This window comes from Trachemys scripta, chromosome 5 (genome assembly GCF_013100865.1).
Source record: "Trachemys scripta elegans isolate TJP31775 chromosome 5, CAS_Tse_1.0, whole genome shotgun sequence".
NCBI classification, from domain to species: domain Eukaryota; kingdom Metazoa; phylum Chordata; order Testudines; family Emydidae; genus Trachemys; species Trachemys scripta.
Window position 1 is genome coordinate 57,179,752 of NC_048302.1, and position 26,116 is coordinate 57,205,867.

Here is a 26,116-nt window from a genome sequence, read left to right on the forward strand (position 1 = left end):
AGCAATAGCCATCTCGTGTACTGAATGAGAGTACTGAAAAGTAAAGAAATGCCAAAATTCATAGGAGTTGCCTGTGCAAACTTAATTCATCCCCCGGTGCATATGCATTATAGTACAGTCTTTAATTACATGAGCACATACTATTTTTTGACAGGATCTCAGCCTCATTCAGTACACGAGATGGCTATTGCTCACTTAATGAGCAAGCTGTGCAATATTTTTTCTCCTTGTTCAACACGTGGTCCCAGGCCTTATTTAATTTAAATCCTGCTCTGAACATAGAACTGTTAACTTACTCAGGAGCTTTTCTGTGATGCACATCACCACAGTCTGGGTTCTTCATAAACAATGCATTTATTTTCACAAAACCATTGTGAGAGGAGGGAGCTAATGTAAAATGAAGGTGAGTTACTGCAGATTTACATCTGTTTAAGCAAGAATCAGGCCCAGAGATTTCAGATGGCTGCATTACATGCCAATCGTAGCACAATGAGTAACGAGCCTTTTAACTGGCCCACATACAATATCTATAATGGTGACAAGCCCTTTTGCACTTCCTCTTCCACTTTCTCCCTTCCACCAAACTCCACGACACTTTTTGTCCTGTGTTTGTGTTTTTTACTCTCACTCTTCCAAACCGCTTCCTTCCATCCCTGTCACAGTTCATCAAACTCTTTAGTCTCAGGTCAGTTCTCAAAAAATGACAGAGAAGGGTTGAAAGATCACTGGTTCCATGATATTTAGTATGTCCTACAAATACTGTTTCAGCACTGTACTGTGCATTTTAATTTTTTCTTTGTAGAATCCCACCCAATCCTCACTTAAGGCCCATGTTACATGTTATGGTTAGTAGAGACTTACTAGATCTTCACAGCTAGATTCCCTGAAGATTCTGCACACACTGGGCATGCTCCAGCCCTGGACTGCACAGGGTTCCCAGAAATTTGCAGCTCTGGGCTGCTGCTTGCTGTGCTATATCCAGGCACCTCAGCTCAGAGCAGGGAGACTCTCCTGTGCCCTCAATGCTCCCCTGCAGCTGGTGGGAGGAAGGTGCCTCATTCAGATGCAGAGGGGACAAGAACCAGATCTTGGAGAGTGGGGGAAGAGGTGAGTAGATTGGGACAAGGAGCCTGGGATTGGGTAGACTGGCATGGGAGAGGTACTGGGAGGCTGGGACTGACTGGGCAAAGGGACTGGGAGCTGTGTGGATCACTGAAACTGTGAACCATTGGGGCAGGGTATGATGTGGGGAGATGTATCTGATGAGTAGTCAGGTTGCGGGGGCAGTTCTGGGACTGGCTGGGTGAAGAAACTGCTGATGAACCATATGGGTGTCAATATGATGGAATTTGAGATTTTTGCAGTTTGCTTTTCAAAAAACGTAGGGATCGAGTTCTCCAAGAAAGCATTCAACTGCCTTAACCATGACACCCTCCCTTCTCTTCCTGCAGTCCCCTGCATCATTCACTATACACCTTCCAACTTCTGCAATAAATGAAGCAAGGATCCAATAGGCAACAGCCTCCTTCACTACACAGCCCTGATTTATCCTCAGAGCTGGTCCATCCTGTGCAGGGGCCCTCTTGTAATAACTGGGCCAACAAATATGCCCTAATTGTAAGCTCAGCTGTAAAAAGAAGTATGTAAAAGTTCATAAAATGGACTGATGAGAAAAATTATGAAAGGAAGAGAAAAACAGAATTCATCTAAACAAAAAGGCCTAGTGATATAATTCGAGGACCATGTTAAAATCATGCTTAGTAAAAACACAGATGTGGAACCAGAAATTAATGAACCAAAATTGGTGTGTAATTGGTGGACAGAATAATGAGGTAAGGAGATGGACTATTCCACCCACCATTCTCTTTGTGCGTCCTTAAAGAAAGAGACTTTAGGGGAGCGGACAGATAGGAACAGACAAACTACTGAAGAAAATTTCACCATGATGGCTGCCTCCCCTACCATCTCCTGATACCCCAGTCCTCCTTTGTCCTAATTATAAGAAATGTCCTGACCACACTAGGCCAGAGAGAGAGGGATCCAGATAACATTGCCACCTCTACCAGACTGAATCCCAGTCACCACCTGGGATGAAACGAGATCAGACTTTAACAGCAGCAACTCAGCTAACTACTCTTTTTCCCCAACAGGACTGTTTGTTATTAGCATCTTTATTACCGTCTAAGGGACTGTCAAACAACATTTTTCTTTATAAAATCTCTCTCCAGCTAAAGGGGAAGGGAACAAGTGATGATGTTAAAAGTGAAAGTCTTACTTTACATTTCAGATGCTTTAACTGTTTTTCCTTCTCTTTTGTATCTTCAAGAAAATGTTAAAAGGATTGTTAATGGTGTGTTTGCCATGGTACTGTACAGGCTACTGAACCCTGAACCTTATTTAACAGTGATATTGGACAGTGACTGGGTTATGTTAACAAATTGGGCCCATATATTCCACCAATACTATGTGATCATGTAATCAAAGGCTGTGTCATAATGCATAAGCACAAGGGGGCTGAATTAAGGCTGCCGAGGCAATCTTAATTTTGGCATTTTCTAAGTATTGAGTGCTTGACTTCCCAATCTTCTAACGTGTGTGTGTGTGTGTAATACACATATAAACTGTATTGCTAGCATCTATGTTAGAGCGTAGGATCCTTGGGTGCATGAGCTATGTCTTTATCTCTGCTTCATCATTGCTGAGCATACTTTCCTAGTTCATAAATAATACATTCAACTAATGTGTAGCTGGTTTTATTGAGTCTGCAGAGCCAGTGAGAATGGGATGCAGAGTAAAAGGCTGTGGCCATGAATTTCCTCTTCCTTTTTCATTTTGTTTGAGATTGAGGTTTGTTTCAGACTGAGCTTATGGTAACAGACCAAGAAGATGAACTCGTGATTTTTTTTTTTCTTGATGAAGGGTTATAATGACCAGCTTGCATAAGTACAGTAGCTTTTTTTTCTAATGAAAAAGGGAGTTAGTTTGGACTACTATCTGAACTATTAACAGAGAGGCATTGTATGAATAACAGAATAAAGCTTCAAAAAGAGAGTGAATAACTACCCCCAAATTTAGAAGTACTTGGAGTCTTCCACATTTCTACACAGTTCACAAGACTGTAAACAATATTCCTATGTTCTGTCACTAGTGAAAATAAGATTTGTTCTGCAGGTGATCCTAAAAAGTACTTTAAAAGGAATCTGCAACATGGCATTCCTGTGTGTGTAGCTAACATGCAGCATAATGGAACTGGCATTTTAATATTTACAGCATGTTAAGCAAATGCTGCCCTTCTGAGTACTTTCTAAATCCTCTTAGCTTTTAAGTGACAGCTCTGATTCTTTTTTAATAAAATCTGTCTTTTCATTCATCCAGCTAAGAGTGGTAAACAAAAGATGTTTAATGCCCCTTTTCTTATAGACCGATTCCTATATGTAAGGGTTTATCTTTGTACACATAAGCTTATTAGGCTCATATGTAGCTATTTTTAAAAAGCTGACTTTGCAGCATCAGTGCATGATGCAGAGGCAGCCTTTGGAATACTTTGTGCCTTGCCAGCATATATTGTCAATAGATATGCTTAAAAAAATCCTGCGTTAGCAAAGTAACATGCAATATCAATTTTGCCGTATGAATACCAAATACTTGGGCCTGAAATCTGGTAGGAAACTTTGTGCATCAATCTACGTGTGTGTGTGTGTGTGTGTGTGTGTGTGTGTGTGTGTGTGTGTGTGTGTGTGTGTGTGTGTGTGTGTGTGTGTATGTATTTGGGGTAGGGTGTTAAAGTGCTGTTGGAAAATAAGAAGTGGAAAGGTAAAGATAAAATACAACTTGGTGGAGAGAGACATTTTTTAAAAAGACCCCTGTATCCTTTTTTGTTGGTTCATTCATTTACTCTTTACTATTGTTCATTTCTAGGGGTGTGGCATATGCTGGTATTCAATATATTCATCTGAATACCAAATAAATGGCTTTACCATTCTCTGAATGCAAATCTGAACAGTGGCAGAAGAATGGAGCCAGCCCAGTGGTAGAGGGATGGTGGTGAGGGTCTGAAGGTATTTGGGAACCAGCATTGTATTTCAGCAGATGGGGGGGAGGCACTTTCTTTAACTAATCACATCATTGAAATAAGCACAAAATATTTGATTATTTTTTTAATACAGAGGCTTTCTGTTCCATATATTTAAAAGCACAAAATATGCTTATTATAGTTTATTGTGTATATAGTGTTACTGCAGGAGCCACGCATAATGTAAGCACAGTGGTGGTCTTTGTAAGATGTGCACTTACCATATATTTGCTTTTAGGTGACTGTGGAGGAGGTAATGACTACAACTGCATACCTGGATCTCTTTTTGCGCAGTGTTTCAGAGCCAGCTCTACTCCAGATTTTCTTGCGTTTCATCCTGCTGCACCAGCATGAGAATGTGCACATCCTAGATACGCTCACGAGCCGAATCAACACTCCATTTCAGGTAAGGCAAGCAGGAGGGGAGCATGTGTGCTTTTGATGAATTTGGGTTAACAGAATTAGTGGGAGCTTCATCATATCTGTATTTACTATGGCTCTGTTTAACCTTTAACTGTGAATTTCCTTTCGTACCTGTCTTTGTGATCTAAACATAATGTTGTTTTGCTGTAATTGTTGTCACTTAGCCACTATAGTGATGAGCAGTTTGGGATTGTGTAAGATAGCTGTAGAGTGGTTGAAGGAGATTCTGGGGGGCTTCTAGGAGCCTAACATTTGCCACAAAATAGAAGGCAAGTTTGGAGTAATTTACCTGCCTCTAGTGGAGTTATTCCTACTCTGGATACTGCTAAATTATTCCTGCCATACATAACTCATCTCTGAGATTTGTACAAATATTCAAGAAGAACAATTTTGGTGGCCATATGAAATAGCTCAGAGTGCACCAAGTAACAGGCATTTTCAAATAATTTTCACAGAAGAAACTACCCAGCCCCAAAACGATGAGATCATTATACCCACCTCGCTTCCAAATTACCTGAGTTGAGCACTGTCAATATGCCCAGTTTGTTCTTCAGGAACCAAGTATAAATCTTTCCTGCATGTGTGTTTACCAGTAATGTTGCCTGCTTCTTTGTTTATAAGAACAATTTTGTTTGTTTGTTTGGCTGTGTATTTAAATAATCGATTTCCCTCTTCTCTGCAGCACATGCACCTTTAGTACACAGAGTTTATCGCAGGCTAATGCTACAATTTTGCAGACAGACCTAGGGTGACCAGATGACAGGAAGAAAATATTGGGACACAAGGGGGGGGGGGTCACCGGCAGAGCAAAAAAACCCAAAAACCGAGTGCTGCCGGTGTAACAACACAAACAGCTCCCTCTCCCAATTCCCTATTGTGGCCCAGTGCTGCCAGCAGGGGGGAGGGAGGGAGGGAAAGCCGAGAACAGCCGAGTGCTGCGGGCAGTCAGAGGAGATTATGCACCCTCCCTTAGCTATGCATACCTTCAGCCTCTGGTTTTCAGAAGAGGGGGGGAAAAAAACCAACCGAGAACAGCTGAGTGCTGCCCGCGGAGGGAAAAAAAAAAAGGCAGAGTCCCGACCGAAGATCGATCAGGATGCGGGACAAACACCTAAATATCAGGATGTCTGGTCACCCTAGACAGACCATTGTTAAAATATTCATAGAATATCACTGTAGGTAACTAGTTGATGAATATTAGTTGATTAATAATAATCATAATTAATATATAATTAATAATAGTTGATTTAGTTGGGGATTGGTCCTGCTTTGAGCAGGGGTTGGACTAGATGACCTCCTGAGGTCCGTTCCAATCCTGAGATTCTATGATTCTAATATACTGTAGAGTAACATATGGTATAAGTGCAGACAAAGCCAGAGAATCAGTGTGTGCATTACATTTGTGTGTTAGGGACAGCAGCTTGGACCAGAAGTGTGTTTAGGAATGGGAGCACATGCATCTATGGATATATGTTGCTGTTGTTGCATTTCAGAGATGGATTAACTTTGAAAACTCAAACAGCTTTTGTAGGCAAAAAATGCAGATGTTGTCTTGTCTAATCATAATTACTGTTCCACGGGCAAAGGAAATGGGTATTGTAAAGAATTCTCCAGTCGTGAGCAACTCAGGATCTTGGCCAGAATGGTTCTGTGATACTGAATGAGTTTTCTGCAGTATAGCTTGGCTAAGTGCAAAAGCTAGAATTGCATTTTCTGTGGGCTTCCATAGAACAAAAGCTGCATGAATTATTATTGCTGAAAAGACTTCTTAATAATTGACATGATTAAATTTACAAGCTCTTTTGGCCACCTATCCATACATATAAACCACCATCCTCGTCGTTTCCTGCTAATACATTTTACATACTTGTTTTCCTTTAATGAAATACAAATAAATAGACTGTCTCTGCTTATTCAAATGCATGTTGCTTTCTGATTTTTCTTTACAACTATATTATGAATGCAAGAGATGGGTCTCTATAGATAACATGGTATTTAGTGTAAATAACGTGCCTTCCATAACATTGAAGGAAGTCACTTTGATTTTCTTTAGCAATCATTATTTTGAACCCTTAAATCACTTAGAACAACTCTCCACAAATCACAATAAGAAAACAAGGATAGCTCTTCACCAATCTCTTCCTTTTATCTCCAAAACACCCCAACTCTCTCCCTAACTACTAATCCCTCTCTCTACCTTTGCAAAGACTTCACCTCCTCCTAAGGCTCCTGCAATTTTCTTTCAACCAACCCACCTCTGGGAAGAACCCCACTTTCCCCTGTTCCTGTCATCTCCTCACCTATTTCCTCACTGCTGCCTTCTCCAACTCCCTACACAGTCGCAAGGTTGTGGTTGACTAGTCTCTTCCTATTGGCTTCTGATATTACTGATAGTACCTAACCCACCTTGTACTTATCTTTTATTGGACCAACTTCTGTTGGTGAAAGAGAGAAGCTTTTGAGCTACACAGAGCTCTTCTTCAGGTACAGGTGGCATTTAAATGGGACATGTGATAAGGATTTCCAGCAGGAGTCTGTTAATTGCTCTGAGCAAGAGTTAGGCACAGTCCTCTTTCCTTGGACTAATGTTCTTCTACCTGCCCAACTTAAGGACACCCATGCAGTTCTCCACCAAGACAGTGAATGTTTTTGGAAGGGTTAAAGCGCACATGTGTAATTTAATGCCAATGAAGGTAATTTTGAAATTCAGGTTCCCAATCTCTCTCCAGTCTAGTGTAAATTAAGATAGGTACTGCAACATCACAAATAACTTTCACCCTGCCCAGCAACCTCAACACTTTTGTCCTGGATAGATAAACAATTTAGTCTCTCCTATACACATAGTGTCAGTCATTCATTACCAGGAAACATGCTTCTTTCACAAAAGAGGGTTCGGTGGAGACATACCGTGCTAGTTGTGATTGAGGTATTGCACTAAAATTGGAAGTGTACCTGCGCTGGCGCAAGTGACGGGTCAAGCTAACCACCCCAAGTACATACTTTGCATTTTGGATAGGATCATACTTGAGGCAGCTAGTCCTCATGCTGCCACAACTACATTTTTATTTTTAGCACACCAGCTTGATCAGAACTAGTGCGTGTATGTCTACTTGAGCTGGAATTTACACCTTCCAGCTCTAGTGTAGACATACCCTTAGTTTGTGAGATAACTGAACTCTTTCCAGCAAAGGCCTTCAGCTGGTCAAACTAAGTGTGTCAGAGATAAAAGCTAATACTTTATCCACTGAGTTGGCCAGAAGCCCTTTATTGCTGAAACCAAATTAAATTAAATTGTCTAAATTAGTAAAATTCCTTTAAAAGGTGTGCTGTTTCTCACTTTTCAGTTCTTGCAAACTTTTCTCCTTCATTCAGCTTCTTAAAAGCAAATTGCTGTTTTGTGTATTTTATAAAAATATATTTTGGTGTATGTATAACTTCAAGCATCTAATAAAATCCTACCAGGATGCTGACAGAATGAAATAAGCATACTTTCAGTCTCTGCAAAAGCACTAAATTCAGGCTGTGCTTTCTAAAATGCAGAATTAAATTTACCCCATGGGAGGGACAAAAGTTACAATTGCCAGATCAAAAACTGACTGTGTTTATCATTTTCCAGCTCTGTGTGGTATCTTTGGCATTGTTCAGAACACTCATCGGCTTACATTGTGAAGATGTGATGTTACAGTTAGTTTTAAGGTAAAATCCACACTCCTTTTTCTATTCTAATTCTCCAGTAGGAAGTCTCTGGATGTAAAGCTAGAGCTCTTAAAAGGAACAAGCAAACAAATACAGAGATAAAACACTTGTTTTTGACACAAATATACCAAACCAAGAGAGGCACAGTTTATATATCCTATCGTACCCAGGCACAATGAGAGACACTACTTTTCACATATTCTTTTGTTGTAATTTATTTGTAGAAAAGTGAAGGAACAGAATCCATGGATTATTTACCACCTCTAAAGGTTCCCTGGTTCTAAATTTGTAATATTTTTTTCAGTTCTGAACATTTTCTCTCATGAATTATATTAGCAGGGCTATACACCGCCACCTCGATATAACGTGACCCGAGATGACATGAATTTGGATATAACTTGGTAAAGCAGTGCTCCAGGGGGGCGGGGCTGCACACTCTGGCGGATCAAAGCAAGTTCAATATAATCGCGGTAAGATTTTTTGGCTCCCGAGGACAGCGTTATATCGAGGTAGAGGTGTATTTACTTTTCTGCAGCTTCCAAACCTTTTTACTCCCCCTTGCCCAGGAATTTCTCAAATAAATTCCTAACCTGTTGTACCCAGGGTAGAAGGACATGCTGCTTTAATTGTGCAATGTCCTGGATTAGTTGATTTCTGCTTTTAACTGAGCATTTCTTGAGTTATATCAAGAACCCTCAGTTTACATTTTTTAAAAATTTTTCTAGCTGCTTTTCTTTATTCTTTTTATGTTGTTATTTTAATAAGTGTGGCTGGCATGTCTGTTAGAGTTAGATTAGATTGGATCAAATCAGGTCACTGGTAATTAATCTTAGATGTATTAACAGTGACCTAATCAGTAACTCAATGGGAAATCCAGGGGTGCTAGCTGTCTCTCAGTGTCTCTTTCCCCTCCCTCCACTACAAATTACACTGGGATCTCATCCAGTCCTTGCTAGCGTATGTGGGTACGTTAGTAGGGACTAAACCAGATCATTATATAACTGTGGGAAACTCAGAGTTGGTAGGATTCCTCCACTGACTTTAACAGAGGTGAGTGCTACATTTATTTTTGTATTGTGTTATTTATTTGGGGAGTCGCTTGTTATTAAACACTGATTTACTTTAAATGACAAAACACCAATCTAGTTAACCCCTAAATCACTCTAAGAAACAGAATGCAAGTATGTGCTATGTCTGCTCCTCGTCCTTCCATAATCCCTCCTCTGCCCAAGAGCTTTATATGTTGATTCTTCCCAACAATATTACCAAGTTAGAGACATGCACTGTCTCAACTTGTATTTATGTGCTGGCTTTCTGTGGACTGGGCTCTCCAACCCTTCCTCGCTAACTCACCCTGAATAGAGCCAGACAAACTGTGCCCATCCTATTCCACTGCCCCTCCCTGCCCACATTTAGGACAATGCTCTGACACAATCCTGGTCTAGTGGTTTCCTGTAACTACCCCCACAGGCATTTCCTCCTCTAGACTGGAGCCCAGTGTAGTTCATCAGACTCCAGACCTATCCCAGAAAGCTGACATGTTTGATGTTCTTAAGGAGATGACTGTAATTTGGCAGATTGTGTTTTTTAATTTGAGCAAAGGGGAAGGTGAGAGGAGAATTTTCCACACAGCTACTCTCCTTAAAATACAAGGAATGTTGTTGTGGGTGTGTAATGATTGGCTTTGTTGTTTCAGATATCTGATCCCATGTAATCACATGATGTTGAGTCAAAGATGGGCTGTGAGGGAAAGAGACTGTTATTCAGTATCTGCTGCTAAACTGCTTGCTTTGACCCCTGTCTGCTGCTCTACTGGGATTACGCTGACTGTTGAAAACCAAGCAAAAGATTACATTTTATGGACAAAGGCCACACCCGGTGCAGGTAAACATTGGGTGTGCACTGTGCTGTGAAGGGTTTGGTTTGGAATATCCTCAGCATAGGGTGGGAAAGTGAACATAGTAAATTCACATATTTGATATTAACCATTAATATTTCACAAACAATATGTAATTAGTCTGGATTGGAGAGGGCCGGCATTTAATCACTCCCACATGGGAGCTCTATCAAATCTGTATTTGAAAGAATATCCACGTTGGATGTACAGTCACAAAAACGTGTGAAGATGTGGCTACATCTTATGCTACTGGAGGGGCAGTGTGGTCTGATGGATTGGGCTCCAGGCTGGTCTCTCAGAATTCCTGAATTCTAATGCTGACTCCGGATTTTAGACACAGCCATGAGCAGCCACAAGCAAATCTCTTAACTTCTGTGCCTTGGTTACCCATCCCCTTTGGGTGCTTGAGGCAAAAGTATCTTCCTGCCCTTCTTAGCAACTGCCTTGCATTACTGTAGGGACTTCAGTTTGATTTTTTTATCATATTGTGAATACTCTTGTTTTATCTCAGGTTCTTGCATAGGCTATTGCGAATCCATGTGCATTGTGAAATACGGAAGAGCTGTGGACATCAGTTACCTGCAGTACCTGTGGGAAGCTGAAGCCATCATTCTCCACTGCATGAAAGACTGCCGGGTTTGGTCTGCCCCATACAATGGGGAAGACCCTGACCCAGACACCTTTATCCAAACGCTGGCAGAGGAGAACAGTAAAAATGTGGAGCATCCTATGTTCCAACTCCAGCAGCGAACTTCCAGTAACGGCAGTTCCTCTCAAATTACTCCACTGGGAGAGAAGATACAGTTGGAGTTGGAATGGGATGACAGCTACGACACAGGGATTTCTCCTGGGTCTGATGTGAGCTCACCCCAGCCTTATGATGATCTAGGGACTGTAGAGAGACAACTGCCTGCAGAGCCACCAAAGCACATTCAAGAGATGAAGAAGAATGCAATCATGCTTGTCAAAGGGTCTTACATAGAAGAATCAGATTTTCAGGATGATGTCATGGTTTACAGGTTATGTGCCCAAAAGGATGCTCAGGATGATGACAATTCCAAGGAGGTTTCAGAAACTTTAAGTACAGCAACTGAGTCTCAAAACACAATTCAAAGCCAGCCCATTAAGAGGTCTTTGAAAAACTCGCATCCAGACACAGATTTAAAGGAACACAATAGGAAAAATTCTGGTTTGCCTCAGGATACAAAGGAACAAATAAACCAGAAAGCTGTTGAAACAGACCCACAACCAGACTTAGAGCTGAAACTCTCTCCTCCAGAAGCAGATCAAAACTCAAATGTGAGGCTGCTGAGCCCAGATAGTGAAGAATTCATTGCACAATATGAAAAAATTATTGAAGAACTGGATTCTAACACAACAGGCATGGAGGAGCAGAAATTGCTGACACCTGATCCTGTATCTCCCGTAGAAGAGGAGGAGGACTTTGAAAATTTTTCAGTGGAAACTCCCTCTACAGAAAGTACACTGTCTCCATTTGGGCCAAAGGAGGATACGTTTTCCAACCATCCTGCAAGGAGCCAGAATGCTGCATTTACAGGTGGAATTTCCTCATTAATTAAATTATTTTTGGTGTTTTTACCATCAGGGCTGTCTCTAGGTTTTTTGCCGCCCCAAGCAAAAAAAATTTTAGCTGCCCCCCACCCCAGCCATGGGTTCTCCCCCCACCCACACTCTCTGCCGCCCCGACTCTGGGCTCTCCCCTCACCAGTGCTGACTCCGCCCGCTCCCACCCCCCGTCTCCAGCCGGTCAAGCGCTGGCAGGGTCGGGGTAAGCAGCCGGGCTCCTGGGCTGCGCCTCAGCCCAGGGTCCCTCCAGCCGGGGCTCCTGCCTCCAAGGCCATCGGGGACCGGGGAGGACAGAGCCGGGGGACCGTCCTGGCAGGGGGCTGAGGAGCCGGGGCAGGGCAGCCCCAGAGGGACCGGAGCCCCGGAGAGCAGGACGCGGGCCTCGCACGGAGCACCCCGCCCTCTATGGCCCCGCTGCTGCTGCTGCTCCTGGCCACCCTGCCGCAGTCCCTGGGCAGCTCTGGCCACTTTGCCCAGCCCCAGCTGCAGCGCTGGGGGGCAGCCGCCCTGAAGCACTTGCAGGCGCCTCTGTGCGCCCTGAGGGGTGGCCCCCATCCCGAGTGTCCCACGCTCAGAGCCCGCCCAGCCATAAGGTGCGGTTGCTGCTCCCAGACACAAACCACAGTGGCCCCAGGGCGCCCCTGGTGCAGGATGCGCTGCTGCTGCCAGGGCTGGCTCTCGGCTTTCGCCGCCCAAGCGCCCCCAAAAAAAGAGGCTGGCTGGAATGCCGCCCCTGAAAATGTGCCGCCCTAAGCACCTGCTTGGTTTGCTGGTGCCTGGAGCCGGCCCTGTTTACCATGTTTATTACGGTTTATCAGAGCCAACCAAGAACAGGATCCCATTCTAACCGGCAGTGTACAAATATCGAATCAGAGACAGTCCCTGAACTGAGGAGCTTACAATCTAAATAGATAAGACAGGAAACAGATTGGGGAAAGGGGTGGAACGTGCACAAGCAGAGTGAATAATATGATTGCAGTGAACATTAGGTAATTCCATGATTACTGGTTTGTTTTAAAAACCCTTTTAATGGGGTCATGGTAGAAGGAGATTAGCGACACTGAAATAGACAGGAAAGGAGAGGGCATTGGTGGCCGTGAGAAAGATGGCAGGAGAGGTTGGAACAACAGTCAATCAGCACAGGAGAGAGGTGTTAACCAATATGAAGGACAGAGGGGAAACATGAATAACAGTAACTTATTATGGTACTTTTAAATTAATATTTACTTTGATACAATGTAACTATGCCATTAAAGTGTGTGGTGCTGTTCTTGGGCTGAAGTTTTTGACCTTCATATTTGTTTAGTTTATTATAAAAATTTAGAACAAGACAGCACCAAACAGCTGTCCTAACCACATCATTCCAGGGAACAATCCTGCCATTGTGAGTGGTTGGACTATCTGACCTAATACAATAAGTGCACTTAAAATGTCCCATTTCTGCAACTGCTTTGCTACCTATACAGCAGCATATGCAACACAACAGAAAAGTGATAGACTGCTCTGCCACCAGGTGGCAGCGTTATTGTCATTTCTGCATGCACCTCTTTGCAAGCAGGTCTAGGCATCTTGCTTTTCAAATGCCAATGGCACCCTCACTGTTATGTTTTTCTCTTGTGCCAGGCATCCAGTGAAATTTGGCCACAGAATTATATCTAATCATTGGGAGGACACAATGTATTCAGGCGTGCTTACCCACAGCAAAGTCTGTAAGGGCTGACTTTAAATAACTCAGGGGATACATTAATCTTTTAGTCATTGAAATGCAGCCTTTGAAATGTGGCCAGCAGGCCTGGTGTTCAGTCTTTAAGTATTTGAGGAAGGCAACTTGGTTTTCAAGTGCATTTGCCACTATTGCTGTGATGAGTTCGCTGTACCGGGCACTCAAAAGCTCCCCTCATGTCCCTAGGTCACATCCGGCTCTGTCAGTCTCCTGTCATTCCCTGTCAAACATAGTTCGGATACTTTGGCAACATCCCTTTCTGTCTGTGTCAAGTCCTCTTCTCCCCTTTCACTTCCTTTCAAACAACGCTTTGCTACTACCCTTCCCAAGCCACGTTTCTCTCTTTGTCTCTTCACTCTATTTCAAATGGTTTTCTAGCTGGTGATGAGTGGGGAAGACATTGGCAAAGTTGACTTTGCAATGGGGGTTATGCTATCACTCAAACAAATGACATTTCAGCCATCTCTGTGTTACTATACAGAAAAAGTGTTTTGCATATAATTTGGATCCAGTATTACATTATGTATTGGTCTAAGGCTCTAATTTGAGGGTGTCAACTTAGTGTTATGGGCACTATTAGAGGAAGGAGCTTTGTTCTACAGAATTAAATGTCCAAACCAAGTCTCCCACCACCAGTAAAATCCCACCAGTGTGTAGGCATGCTGCTCCACTATATGACTTGTACCTAAATAAAGACGCTATTATGTGGATGTGGCACTGATGCTGGATCCTTAGTTTAGAAAATGGTGGCTGTTCCTTTAGCATTTATTTGCAGTATAAGATCATTAAACACAAACCTACCTACCTCCATGCCCCCCAAACCAGGAAATGTCAGTAATAGAAATATGTGGCAAATAAACTTTTATTATGGGTAGGTCCCCCATATCTCCAGGCACATGCATTGGACCAGGTGTAAAATTAAAAAAATTCTTCTAATTAGTTTGTGTTGCTCCTTTTGAAGCTTATAACTACCTGCTGAGCTGCTCTGATTGTTGCTCTAGTATGGTTCTGGAGGGCCTTTTATTTTTCCTGATTTGTTCAGATGACAGAGACCACCTATGTATTCTGGTCAAGTCTTATGAGGTGGTTCTCAGTTGTTGCTGTAAGTGCCTGGCTTCAGCCTTTGCTGCTCAGATCCCAAGGCTGACTTGGAATTGTTAGCCTCGATACACCTTCTTTTGGAACCTCTTACACAGCTGCCTTCATTGCACGGGGTCAAGGGGGTGGTCGGGAGGGGAGTGTCCCAGCAGTACATTGAGAATGTCACCATAAGAGGAGGAAGGGGCAGGATGATCAGATAGTGCACGCAGTGCTGGATGAGGGCTTTTTATGTATCCTAGGCAGGCAACGTTGGGTGAAGGCTCTTTATGTATCTCAGCAAAATATTGCAAGACACCTCCATTGGTGGTATTGCAAATGTAGACAGGATCCAAATTAGTCACTGGTGTTTTAACCAGCTGTGAAGTGGCTCAGCCTTCTCGCTTGTCCTTGAGCTGCGTAGAAGTACACTGGCCTTTTGCTGAGGTGTGAACCCCAGCACCTGCTCCGCTCACCTCCACCTCCTCTGCAAGAGCGCTGCCACGTCCTGCTTCTCCCCCGTCCCTTCCAGTGCTTGTGCCACGAAACAGCTGTTTTGCATGGCAGGAGGGGGAATGTGGCGCACTGGGGGAAGAGGCGGGACTGGGACAGTGATTTGGGGAAGGGATCCAGTAGGGGCAGGGAGGGGGCGGAGACTTTGGGGAAGGGGTTGGAGTGTGGGTGGGGCAGGGAAAGGGTGGAGTCGGGGTGGGGAAAGGAGAGTCAGGGCGGGGTTAGGGACGGGGGAGGCACGAGCACCCACCAGCGCCCGAGAAAGTTGGCACCAATGGTAGTAGAGACATTGCAGCTCAGATCCCACTGTCCTCAAATCCTTATGTCATAGTCCTCCCAGGCTTTGTAGCAGCACCCTAGGGAAGCACATCCAGGCTGTGGGGTTTCCCCAGCAGTCTCATCCCAGTCTTCACGGAATTTGTGGTCTAGCTCCTTGGGCAGCTTCCTGCCAGTTTGCTGCTGACACAGAATAGTCTTTAGCCTCTCTTGCAGCCACTCCCTTCTGCCAGGGCTGCAACTTCTTATTGCGACTGTTGCTGGTCAACTAATTGGCCAGACCTGGGGAGGTGGCTACTCTGTCCCTTAACCACTGTCATGTGAATTAGAGTTGGGTGACATGATAGTTAAAAGCCAATAGTCACCTGCACCCTTGTCTACACTAGTACTTCCACTTGTGCTCTCCTCAGTGGGACTGTACCAATATCAGTAGTGGGACATGTTTTAGAAGAGAGCTAGTGTAGACCCAGCCATACTGTGCATCCATAGTAGCAGTAGTTCTAAAACAAAATGGGCTTTGATCCTCAGCCATGCCCTGTGCCTGATGGGTGGAGCTGCAAAGTAGTTATTTGTGGTTTGGTTCCTTGATGGTTGGGCTGCCCAGGGATTCCTTTTGGCCTCCAGCATAGTTTAGAACAGCCCCACACAGCTGCTGTAAACTGGACCTAGCTATCCAGGACATTGAAGGGGATGGCTTGCCAGCAGGAGTTTGCTGGAGTGGTTACCCCAGTTACGTTCTTTCCCCCAGGCATGCCTCCTATGGCAGGTTTCACAGGAGGTAGCATAGAAGTTGGCTATGCTTTGTGCCACCCAGGGATTCCCCCATGTCAAGGATCCCTATGTGGAGAGAGTTTGCTGGCTTTCCAGTATTCTCACACTGTGGGAGTTGTGCAGAGGAACCAGAATTGGATCAGGGCTGAACCTTATATTTAAGTAACTTTTATAGATTGTTTTCTGTTGGTCTCTTTACTGTCTCCAGCTACATACCTGCTTTATCAGCTAGCAGTATGTACGAATCCATTTTCATTTGCTTAACTCATGTTCATATTGGCAAAGTCTTTGCCAGGCTTACGATGACGGATATGTACTTTGATTGTAAATAGTTCTGTATTTTAGTGGCTATACTGTAAAATGTGTACAAAAACCAACACTATTATTTAGAAGTGACATTAATCTGATAAAGCCTGCATCTACCAATAGCCTATTTTTATGGCTTCCCCACTTTGTGTGAATTTTTGCGGTGTAGAAAATGTTTGTGTTGTTATACAAATTAGTCCAGGGTTGGTTTTTTATGTTTTGAAACAGCATTTTCATAGTCCCACTAAAATATCACTATGTATTATGATAATGTGAGAAACCTACCCATAATTTACTCTGTCTAGTCCTTCTGTAGAATTAAGCTAGAACGGTAAGATGACCAGATAGCAAGTGTGAAAAATTGGGACAGGTAATAGGTGCATATATAAGAAAAAAACCCCAAAATCGTGACTGTCTTTATAAAATCGTAATAAGTAGCCTGACCCTGCTTCATCTGAAATCTTTGGCAGGACTCCGAGTAACTTCAATGGGAGTAGATCCATAGAACATAACATGCTGGATTAAATCTTTATTGGCACATATGAGGTAGAATACTTATGCATGCTTAATATACTTTGAATGTCAACTGACTGGCTAACCAGTCAGTGTCCCTGCTCATGATAGAGTTAACGAGATTAAATATATTCAAAGCTGCATCCTCTCTGTTCAGACCTTTTTTTCCTGTTGGCTTTTAATTGGCATGTGGGAAGTCTGATTTAGTCAGATATGGAGATTTAAATTCCTTTTCAAATGCTTATTCCCCTGATTTTAGGATTTTGTTTTTCCTGTAGGGCCATTTATCAGCGTAGTGCTGTCAAAGCTGGAGAATATGTTGGAGAATTCCTTGCATGTTAACTTGCTGCTCATTGGGATTATTACTCAGCTGGCCAGTTACCCACAACCGCTTCTTCGTTCTTTTCTGCTCAATACCAACATTGTATTGCAGCCTAGCGTACGGTCATTATATCAGGTACTTCATCAATGCTTATTTCATGCTCACTGCAAGTTTTGCCAATAATTCTAGTGCCTTGTTTACCTGTTTTTCAGTTTGTTGCTGTGCATTTGCTTTCCCCTACCTGTTTGAGGACCTCTCTGTTTAGTTTGTTTTAACTGTGCCAGTGCAAGGAGCTGGAAATTAACTACCCAACTGGAATTGTAACTCTCTCTAATTTGGAAAGAGAGAGACTGAAGTTTCAGGCCATAATTGCAAGGATAGTATTAAAAATTTACCATTCTTATTTTGGCAGGTGCTGGCATCTGTGAAAAATAAAATAGAGCAGTTTGCATCCATCCAAAAAGATTTTTCAGGTCTTCTTATACAGGCCCAGCAGTACTTGCTTTTCCGAGCGGACATGTCTGATGTGGCTCCAGAGTTACTAACCAAAGGTAAATATCAACCACTTTCACAGTGGTATATGATCTAAAACACTGACTTGCTGGTTATCTGCCCTATTTCCCACAGAAAGATAAAAACAGGAGGAGGGTATTATGCATATCACCAGCCAAAGGTATTTCTATATCTCTGTAACTTTAAAGGGACAATCCTAAGTTTTTAGGCCACAATATGTGGATGCACCTTGAAATTGTCTCCCATCTGGAAATTCTTAGTGTTTTATTTTAGCACATGAAAACTTATTTCTGAAAGAGTAACAGAATAAGGTCTTAGCATGACTTGCTGTCATACTGGCCGAGTACGTGGTTTATTGGGAGGGGTTGTACGTGTGCACTACCTCATTTTATGTTTAGTCTCATATTGAGCAGTGCATCCACTCTTTTTTGGTAATTCTTGGAGAGAGCAGTTGCAGAAATAAATTCATTGTGGAATTCTAGTAGATAAAACCTTATAGGCTGGACTAGAATATCTTTAAGGAAGATAAATATGAGCCAGAAATTTTTGATTATGCCCTTTTAAATGGAAATAAGTTGAAAATGAAATGAAGTACTAGGAGGGTCACATCAAAGGTGGGGGGTGAGTTGGTGCCACCCCAGGGCACAGCGTTCCCACTCCAGCTGACTTTTCTAGCATCTGCTGCTTCTCAGGCATGCTGTGTGCTACACCTATTTTCAATGGGCTGTCAATCATTAATGTTTCGTACAGTGTCAAATAATAAATTTAAAATGTAGAATTCTCTTTTCTAAATGATAAAATTCCTCCAGCAGCTGATGGGGTCAGGGCCTCACATTGTAGTCAGAGTTCAGAACTTCAGATGCCAGGTTCTAGAATTGCTGCTGAGTAGTCAGCACTAGGCTCCAAGCTTCCATTAAAACCTTGCTTTCACATATGATGGGAATGCATAGGCTCTGCTGAGAATAGTAACCATAGAGATAGCATGGCACTAGTTGGCAACAGAACGGGGTTCAAGAGATTCTATTTATTGAATCATTATCATCAATCATTTGGAATGAGTATCCCACTGTCCCTACACCAGATTTTTTGTTTGGCTTTTCATTGGTGTGTAGGAAGCAAGGGAGACGTTTTAAAAATGCTTATTTAATTGCTTTTTTCTGAGGGACTTAATAATTTTCCTCAATTCTAATCAGCATGGTGTCAGCTTCTACCATTCCCAGTATGCATACTCTGCAGAATCATAGCCTCTCTCAGGCTACTTCTTGAAGCATTGGTCTGTGGAAGATGCATGCTGTAAATGAGATGTTTATCACAGAGACCAGTGGGGTTTAGAAGCCAGGTTCCAAGAACAGTAGATGAGAGCCTTACCATTTTTTTTTAAGGTACTGTCAATAAGATCTTTGTATAATGCATTCCTAACATAACTTCATCCCTCTTATAAGTGTTATGCTTCAAAGCTCTCTGATGTAGCTATTCAGACCCAGTGAAACTGCTTCATAAAACAGTCTCTGATTTTGGCATTTATTTATATTTTCCTGTTTTACATCAGCATATTTGTGGGCTTCAATGTTTGCCGAGTCCCTTCATTGGGGTCATTATCCTGGAACCTGAAGCAGAGGCTGCTCAGTCACGGGCCTGTAACATTTTCTCTTGCCCTGTGGCAGCCCCTGTAAAGAATGAGCCTCTTGCCTAATGCTTAGAGACTAAACTATCGGCAGTTTTGGCTCTCAGCCATCCTAGCGATGCCAGCAATCGAACAGTAATTCTTAGGGCAAGTTGCCTCCCTAGTCCACCAACACACCACATCATTATATTGATTAAGAAATGTAAAGTTGAAACTGCGACAGTATTGGCAAATAAAATATGGTTGGACTTTGAGATTATTGCAGGAAGCTAAAATGAAAATTCAGTATTAGGGAACAAAACTTTCTCCTAGATTCCCTTTTAAAGTTGAAAAGTGAAAGTGATGTATAACTGCAAACACAATCTTTCCTGATTCTTCCTGCATTACTGAATATAGTTGACCTCCTACAGGATTTAAAATTGAAAAACAAACTGATCCCATTGGTGAAAACTAATTCAAAACATAAGTGTTCAAGAGAGGAGATATATTTGGATCGCAATAATGCTGTAAGAGTTCTAGGAATGACAGAAAATTTACATCTCTGCTTATACTGAAATAGTATATGGTGAAGTGAAAAGTCTATTTGATTTGAGATTGCATATGTAGAGGCATCAGGTTATTAACCAGATAAGTGACACACACTCTACCTGTGTCCCTGGTAAAAAAAAAAACACATCTAGAATATTAGACCTTTTCAGTCTCTATGCTGTAAGATTCTATACTGTGTACAGTTCTGTGCACCTAAATTCCAGAAAAATGGAAATTGAGAGCAGAACTGGATGAAAAATTTGACAGAACAGATTTCCATTGAAAAATACAGTTTCATTGAAATATTTTGCAGAAATGGGTCTATTTGGATGAAATTATTCAATAGGAAAAAAATCAAATGTTTAGGCTTTTTGCTTTTAATTATATTTAAATATTAAATATATTTAATATGTATATAAAAGATAATTCATGTTTTAATATAATATAAAAGTCAAAACAAAACATTTTGATGGCTATTAAGACTACTTTTTTTGAATTTTTATTTTGCAGGCAATTTCAAAATGCTTGCTTTTTGTTTTTCAAAAATGTTAGGATTTCCTGCAGAACAGAAATTCTGGTTCCCGAGAAACCCAGAGAACAACACAAGTGACTAAAGAGTCTGGAGGGCGAGAGTTATGATTAACTAGAACTAGAAAAAGTATAGCTTTACCAAATTATTGCTAAGAGATGAAAATTTTATCCAAGTATCGGAAGGATATACACTAACGTCCATAAACTGAGGAAGGGGAAACAAGGATGGAGAAATATGGAACAGAGGAACTGCCATGGTGCATCAGACTAGTGGCCCATCTAATCCCATATCCTGTCTCTAACAGTAGTTGGCTGGCACCAGATCCTTCAGAGGAAGGTGCATATAACCTAAATAGTGGAAAACTATAGAATAACCTGCCCATACTTTAAGGGAAGTTTCCTCCTAACCATATCATGCAGTGGTTAGTTTATGCCCTGTAGCATGTAGGTTTAATCCTTACTTTTTTTAAATTCTGTCTAATATAACAGTGGACATTCTTAGTGGTCATACAAATGACCAATTACATTTTGAATCCTATTAAGCTCTTAACCTCAATAACTTTTTGAGGCAAGAATTCCACAGGCTAATTATTTATCGTGTAACAAATAAAGTAATTCTTACACATTTTGAGTTTGTGGCCTTTCCATTTCATTGAATGTCACTTAATTAAAATGTAGTTCCAACTGGGGTTGAAATTTAAGTGCTGCTGCCTTTTTAGCTTACTACATTTTAAAATTTTGTATTACTTTGAATAAGAGACTAATCTTGTTCCCAATCCTGGAACAAGCTCTGTGAGAGCAGACTATATAGGTGTCTAGATAATGGAGAATGTGTGGTGGTCTCATTTATTTTTAAAATTTATTTCCTGCCTGTTCACAGGAAGATGGTAGCCTCCATGGAGAAAGCTCAGAGAGGGTCACAGCTGCAGAAAAAACTGAAACCTCAAATAGTATTTCTTAAATAATGGGTTTGAGCTTTGCAGAGTTGTCATGAAAATTTACCTGCCCAGGGCCAAAATCCACTCAGCTGCCTTTCCAGGGTGATGATGGGGAAACATATTTTACTTGTCTGTCCAAAACAAAAATAAATACTAATGCCAGGTAAGCAGGAGAGTAGACTAGTGCAAGGCTGTATTATTTTAAATTATACTTTGGGAAAGTGTTTTCCACCCATAAAGTGCAAATAACTCTGATTTCCCTTTTTAACGGTACCTTCATATATGTTCCTTTCCATTACTCTGCCTTCACATACATGTTGTTTCTTCCCACTGGCAGTAACCAGGTTGCTAAAGAAAAAAAGGAGCACATGGGGAGTGGGGGAGGGGAATAACCCCACATGCCTATCTGAGCCTTGATAATTCTCTTTTGGGTCACACGGTGTGTAAAAAATATTGCATTAGATACCAGATGTGGAGTGAATGCATTCTCTAGCATGCATTCCACAGTACTGTAGCTTGCAGTTTAAATTAGGTTTGTTTACTGGTCAAAACTGATTCTTTTTTTCTTCCTGGATTTAGAGAACATCCAGCACAGCAGCAGCACAGGGAAAGGAAAAAATCTTTCTGAAGCTTCCCAAACCCTGCTCCAGCCTTTCTTGGGACACAGAGCAAAGAGAGTAACGGCTCTTCCTGGCATTCCCTTGCCTGTGAGGAATGCCGTGCTTGCAGCTGCCCTTTTCCCAGAGTTTCTGAAGGAGCTAGCAGCTCTTGCACAGGAACATTCCATCCTGGGTTACAAAATACCGGGTGATGTTGACGATTATTACTAGTGTCATTAAGATTTTTTTTCCTAATAGAATTAGATTTTTAAATGCAAAGCTGCTTACAAAAGAAAGTTCTACTTTGATACTTCCTGACAATACTTGATCTGGGAAAAAAAAAATCTCATTCCATGTTACCTTTATATTAGGCCTTATGACTTCCAACTGTGCAACATACTAATATGATATATTCCTGAGGGGCTCTGTTATTTCAAATGTGTACGCCTCTTCCGTTGTGCATCTACACAACTTCCTTTACCTCAATGCTCCAGTTTTCAATTCTGGTCTAGAAAAGTGGGTTGCCCAGTGGGAGAAATATCTGATATGTAAATATATATGAAAACTGCACAAAATTGGTCAAATAAGCCTTCTGTGTTAAAGGCCAAGATTTTGGGGGGAGGGAGGGTGTTGTTTGCTTTATTTTTAAAAGGGGAGTCTACAGTCCCACCTCTGAAATCCCCTTTACCAATGGCTGGGGTTGTGAATCCAAGTGGTCTCGTGTTCTAAGTGCATGACTAGCTGAAAGCAGGTGCTGTACCCAACACATACCGTATTGCCTTATGTTGCATACAAATCTGCAGCTCTCAGCTGTTGATCTTTTGAAGTCAAATGAAATGTATAAGTGGATGTAGACTGCAGACTGCTTGGAATTTTCCTTGCAGTTTCTCAGCGTTCTTTGATAATTATTATAGTGCTACCTAAAATCTCAAGCAAGCCTTATTTAGTAAGATTTGCACAAAGTACAAAGCAAAATGTTTCTATGCAAGGTCTACAAATTTGTTAGAAGAAATTTGTTTGTGTTCTTCTATTGATAAGCTGAAGAAAAGTATTCAGTATCTTTCAGTAGTGTTAAAAGGGCGACTCTGTTAAGTACTGCTTTTTATGAAAAAGGACAGCTTGCCTCTGAAAAGGGGTTTTAATTTTTTTTAAATGTCATTTTGGTTAAGGAAAAACAAAATGGCTACATGTAAAGAGAAACTAGTTATTTATTTTTAAGTTATGTGCTAGCTTTGCCTAATATTGCACTTTCAGGGTAATGGGGAGGAATGTACAGTAGTTGGAGAGGAAAAAGTAACAGGGATAACTGAAAACTGTTTGCTAGTGACTAACTGCTTAAGAAAATTCTCTTCTGTGAGTAATGAGGTTCATTAGAAGAACCCAAACATGATGAATTGGTGCATCACCGCTGCATTTCGTCTTACTCTTAGTGGCATAATTGTGCTTCCAGTGCTATACTTTGCTCTATGTGAATGGGGGCTCAGTTCATGAAAGCCTTAATGCTTCCCCTTTCTACTTCAAGGAAACTAAAACAACCCAAAAGCTCTGGAAACTGGAGGTAAGAATGATATTAAAGCAGTTTTTGTTATGCTGCTGGTTATAATTCCCCAATACTGAAAAGCCCCATTTTATAACTTCCCCAATTTCAAACATGTTATCTCCACTTAAGGAATGTAAATGAAAAGCCTATAAAAAGAAAGATCAGGTAAAATTTTGTAAAGTACCTAAGTGACTTAGGAGCTGAAGTCCCATTAACTTGGTCACAGGGGGGTATGTCTACATAGTAGTTAAACGCTTGCAGCTGGCCGAGGCTTGGGCTGCAGGCTTACAAAGTTGCTGTGTAGATGTTTGGGCTTTAAGTTAAGCTCTGGCTCGGGGGGGTGGGGGGGGTGGAGGGGTACCAGAGTCCAGGCTCCCGTTTGAGCCCGAATGTCTAGACAACATTTTTTAGTCCCACAGCCCGAGCCTGAGTCAGCTGCCCCAGGCCAGCCACGGGTCTTTTATTCCAGTATAGATATACCCATAGGTGGTTTGCAAAGTGCACCCATCATCCATAGCAGGGAGAGGTACCGTAGTGCCTGACTACATTAAGTCCTGTCTGTAGGAGACACTAAAAGTCCTAAAGTAGATCTGTAGAGATTGCCACCTGCAAATACTTCCCTGGGCCTGCCATCACTTGTCTGTCTAGGTATCTGTAATGTACTCAATTCTGTGGTATCTGACCACCAGCTTCCTTCCCTCACAGCCTTGACTGCTGCCGCTCAGCCCTTTGTGCTCAGGCCCACAGGTCACTTTCTTTTCTGTTGCTTCTGCTCCATGCAACTCTTTATCTGTCAGATGCAATTCCACCAAACCACCCTCTAGCCTCCTTGCAGCTGCTCCCCTCAGCACCCATTAGATTGCCTTTTTTTTTTAAACTCATTTAATTTAGGAATGAGAGAATTCCTCTACTGATTCCATTGCTGCTGGAGCCATGGCCAACCACCAGCCTCAGGTCCCTTTCTTTCTCCTAGCAGCTGGTAGGTTCTTCACTCTCACACCCCTCACCTTAGAACTGTGGTTCATGCCTGTTCTCTCATAGATTAGCCCTCAGGGGAAGAGAGAGATGGCGAAGCATCACTTACCACAGTGCTCTAGCCTAATCTGGGCTGGGTCAGTGGCTGCTGAACTCTTTAAGCACTGATCTAACCTGTTCCCATGTCTTCAAAGCACAGCCACTACCTTCTAGCAAGAAGCTGATGTGTGTGCTTTAAAATGGACTAAATACACGTAATACTAAAATAAGCAAACTTCAATGAGTCATAACCAAGTGGGGATTTACTCCCAAGAAACCATCCACATTTTTAAACTGTTAATGGGGTGAATTTGTTTGGTAATTCTCCCTTTCTTTGCCTTTAAGTTAATGGTCTGATTTTAACTTTTTTGTGAACTATTTAGGAGTGGTTTCATTTTAAATGTGCTTACTCATTACAATAGTCTGTTCTGAAGACAAAGGTAGATGGAGACCTTAAAATGTGGACTGTGCAAACTAGATCTAAGTTTTCTGGTTTTGACCTAGTAAACTGTAATGGTTCCAAAGGAGTTATTCCAGCCTACCACATTAGTGAGCTTTAAAAAACCTACAGTGTGCAGAGGAATTCTTACTGACAAGTCATTCCACTGTATGTGCACAAGGTATGCTTTAAACAAATGAAAACTGTCTGTCACCTATCTAAAAGGAGAGACCATATTATGGACTTGTAAATTTGGCAACTGATTCCTCAATTTTTGAGATATACAAAGGAAATAGCATATGTTTGGTCAGTTTATACTCAAACTCTAAACTGTCCAAATAAAGATTCAATATACATTATAGGACTTCTGGTCTGAGCTAGCATAGGCAGGGTTTCAGTGAGGGCTGAATTACAGAACCATAACCTCCAGCATCCTGAGAAAAAATGAACTATGATATTGATTCTTCCTACCGTCAATGTGTAGAGCAAACTACATGTAATTTAGCATGAAAAAGGTGGTTGTTTCATTATCAGAGCCTCAGATTAATAATCCTTTCTTGTGGAAGTCCTTCATCCGAATGCTGTTTAATATGCTGCGTCTTTCAAATTGGACTGATCTGGAACAGAAATCAAGGCCTGATTCTGATCTCTGTTACACTGGTGGTGAGGAGGAAAATCAGACCCGAGGAGGGTTACTTTTTTTTATTAAAAAGGTTGCCCTTCTTTTAGTACACTTAGATACAGTCCTTCAAAGTATCTGCTGTTCACCAATTGCTTTTAGTATTTAATATTTCATCGGGGTTTGTCACATCCTGTGGTGAAAGCGGAATGCATTCACTTAGTGTCATTATGCCTGTTTGGTGAATGCTACCTAGTTGGATAATCTTTTTGTGTTAAAGACAGACAGGTAAGATTGATCCATTTAACAAAACTGGTTTGTTTTTAAAACTTGGGTAAAGACACAGGTTTTCAGGGGGAAAAGGGTGGGTAGGTAATAACACACTTACACCTAGATTTCACCAGTTCCAACCTGGGCAATAGCGGCTAAAAGGATTTGACAGCTCCTTGGCGTATGTGCAGTGAGAGCTTTCTGCCCACTCCCTAGGGACACAACTGGCATGTTCAGCACAGAACGAGGGTTTACATTCAAGCTGCCCTTCTACTGCTAGCGGTAGGTCTTCCATTACAAGGCTGAAGCGTGCACTGCCATTGCC

The 26,116-nt window shown here is 41.9% G+C and overlaps 1 protein-coding gene across 1 annotated transcript in view; it reads left to right on the forward strand.

Annotated features, from left to right (window-relative positions):
• Positions 1–23,758, forward strand: part of FAM160A1 (family with sequence similarity 160 member A1) — a 129,613-nt gene extending 105,855 nt beyond the window's left edge. The window contains exons 6-12 of the mRNA XM_034770700.1: positions 4,311–4,478; positions 8,112–8,191; positions 9,888–10,075; positions 10,600–11,646; positions 17,133–17,311; positions 17,589–17,727; positions 21,890–23,758. Coding sequence (XP_034626591.1) covers positions 4,311–4,478; positions 8,112–8,191; positions 9,888–10,075; positions 10,600–11,646; positions 17,133–17,311; positions 17,589–17,727; positions 21,890–22,140 — 2,052 coding nt within the window. The 3' untranslated portion in view covers positions 22,141–23,758. The remainder of the gene's footprint in view (positions 1–4,310; positions 4,479–8,111; positions 8,192–9,887; positions 10,076–10,599; positions 11,647–17,132; positions 17,312–17,588; positions 17,728–21,889) is intronic.
• The last annotated feature ends 2,358 nt before the right edge of the window (positions 23,759–26,116 follow it).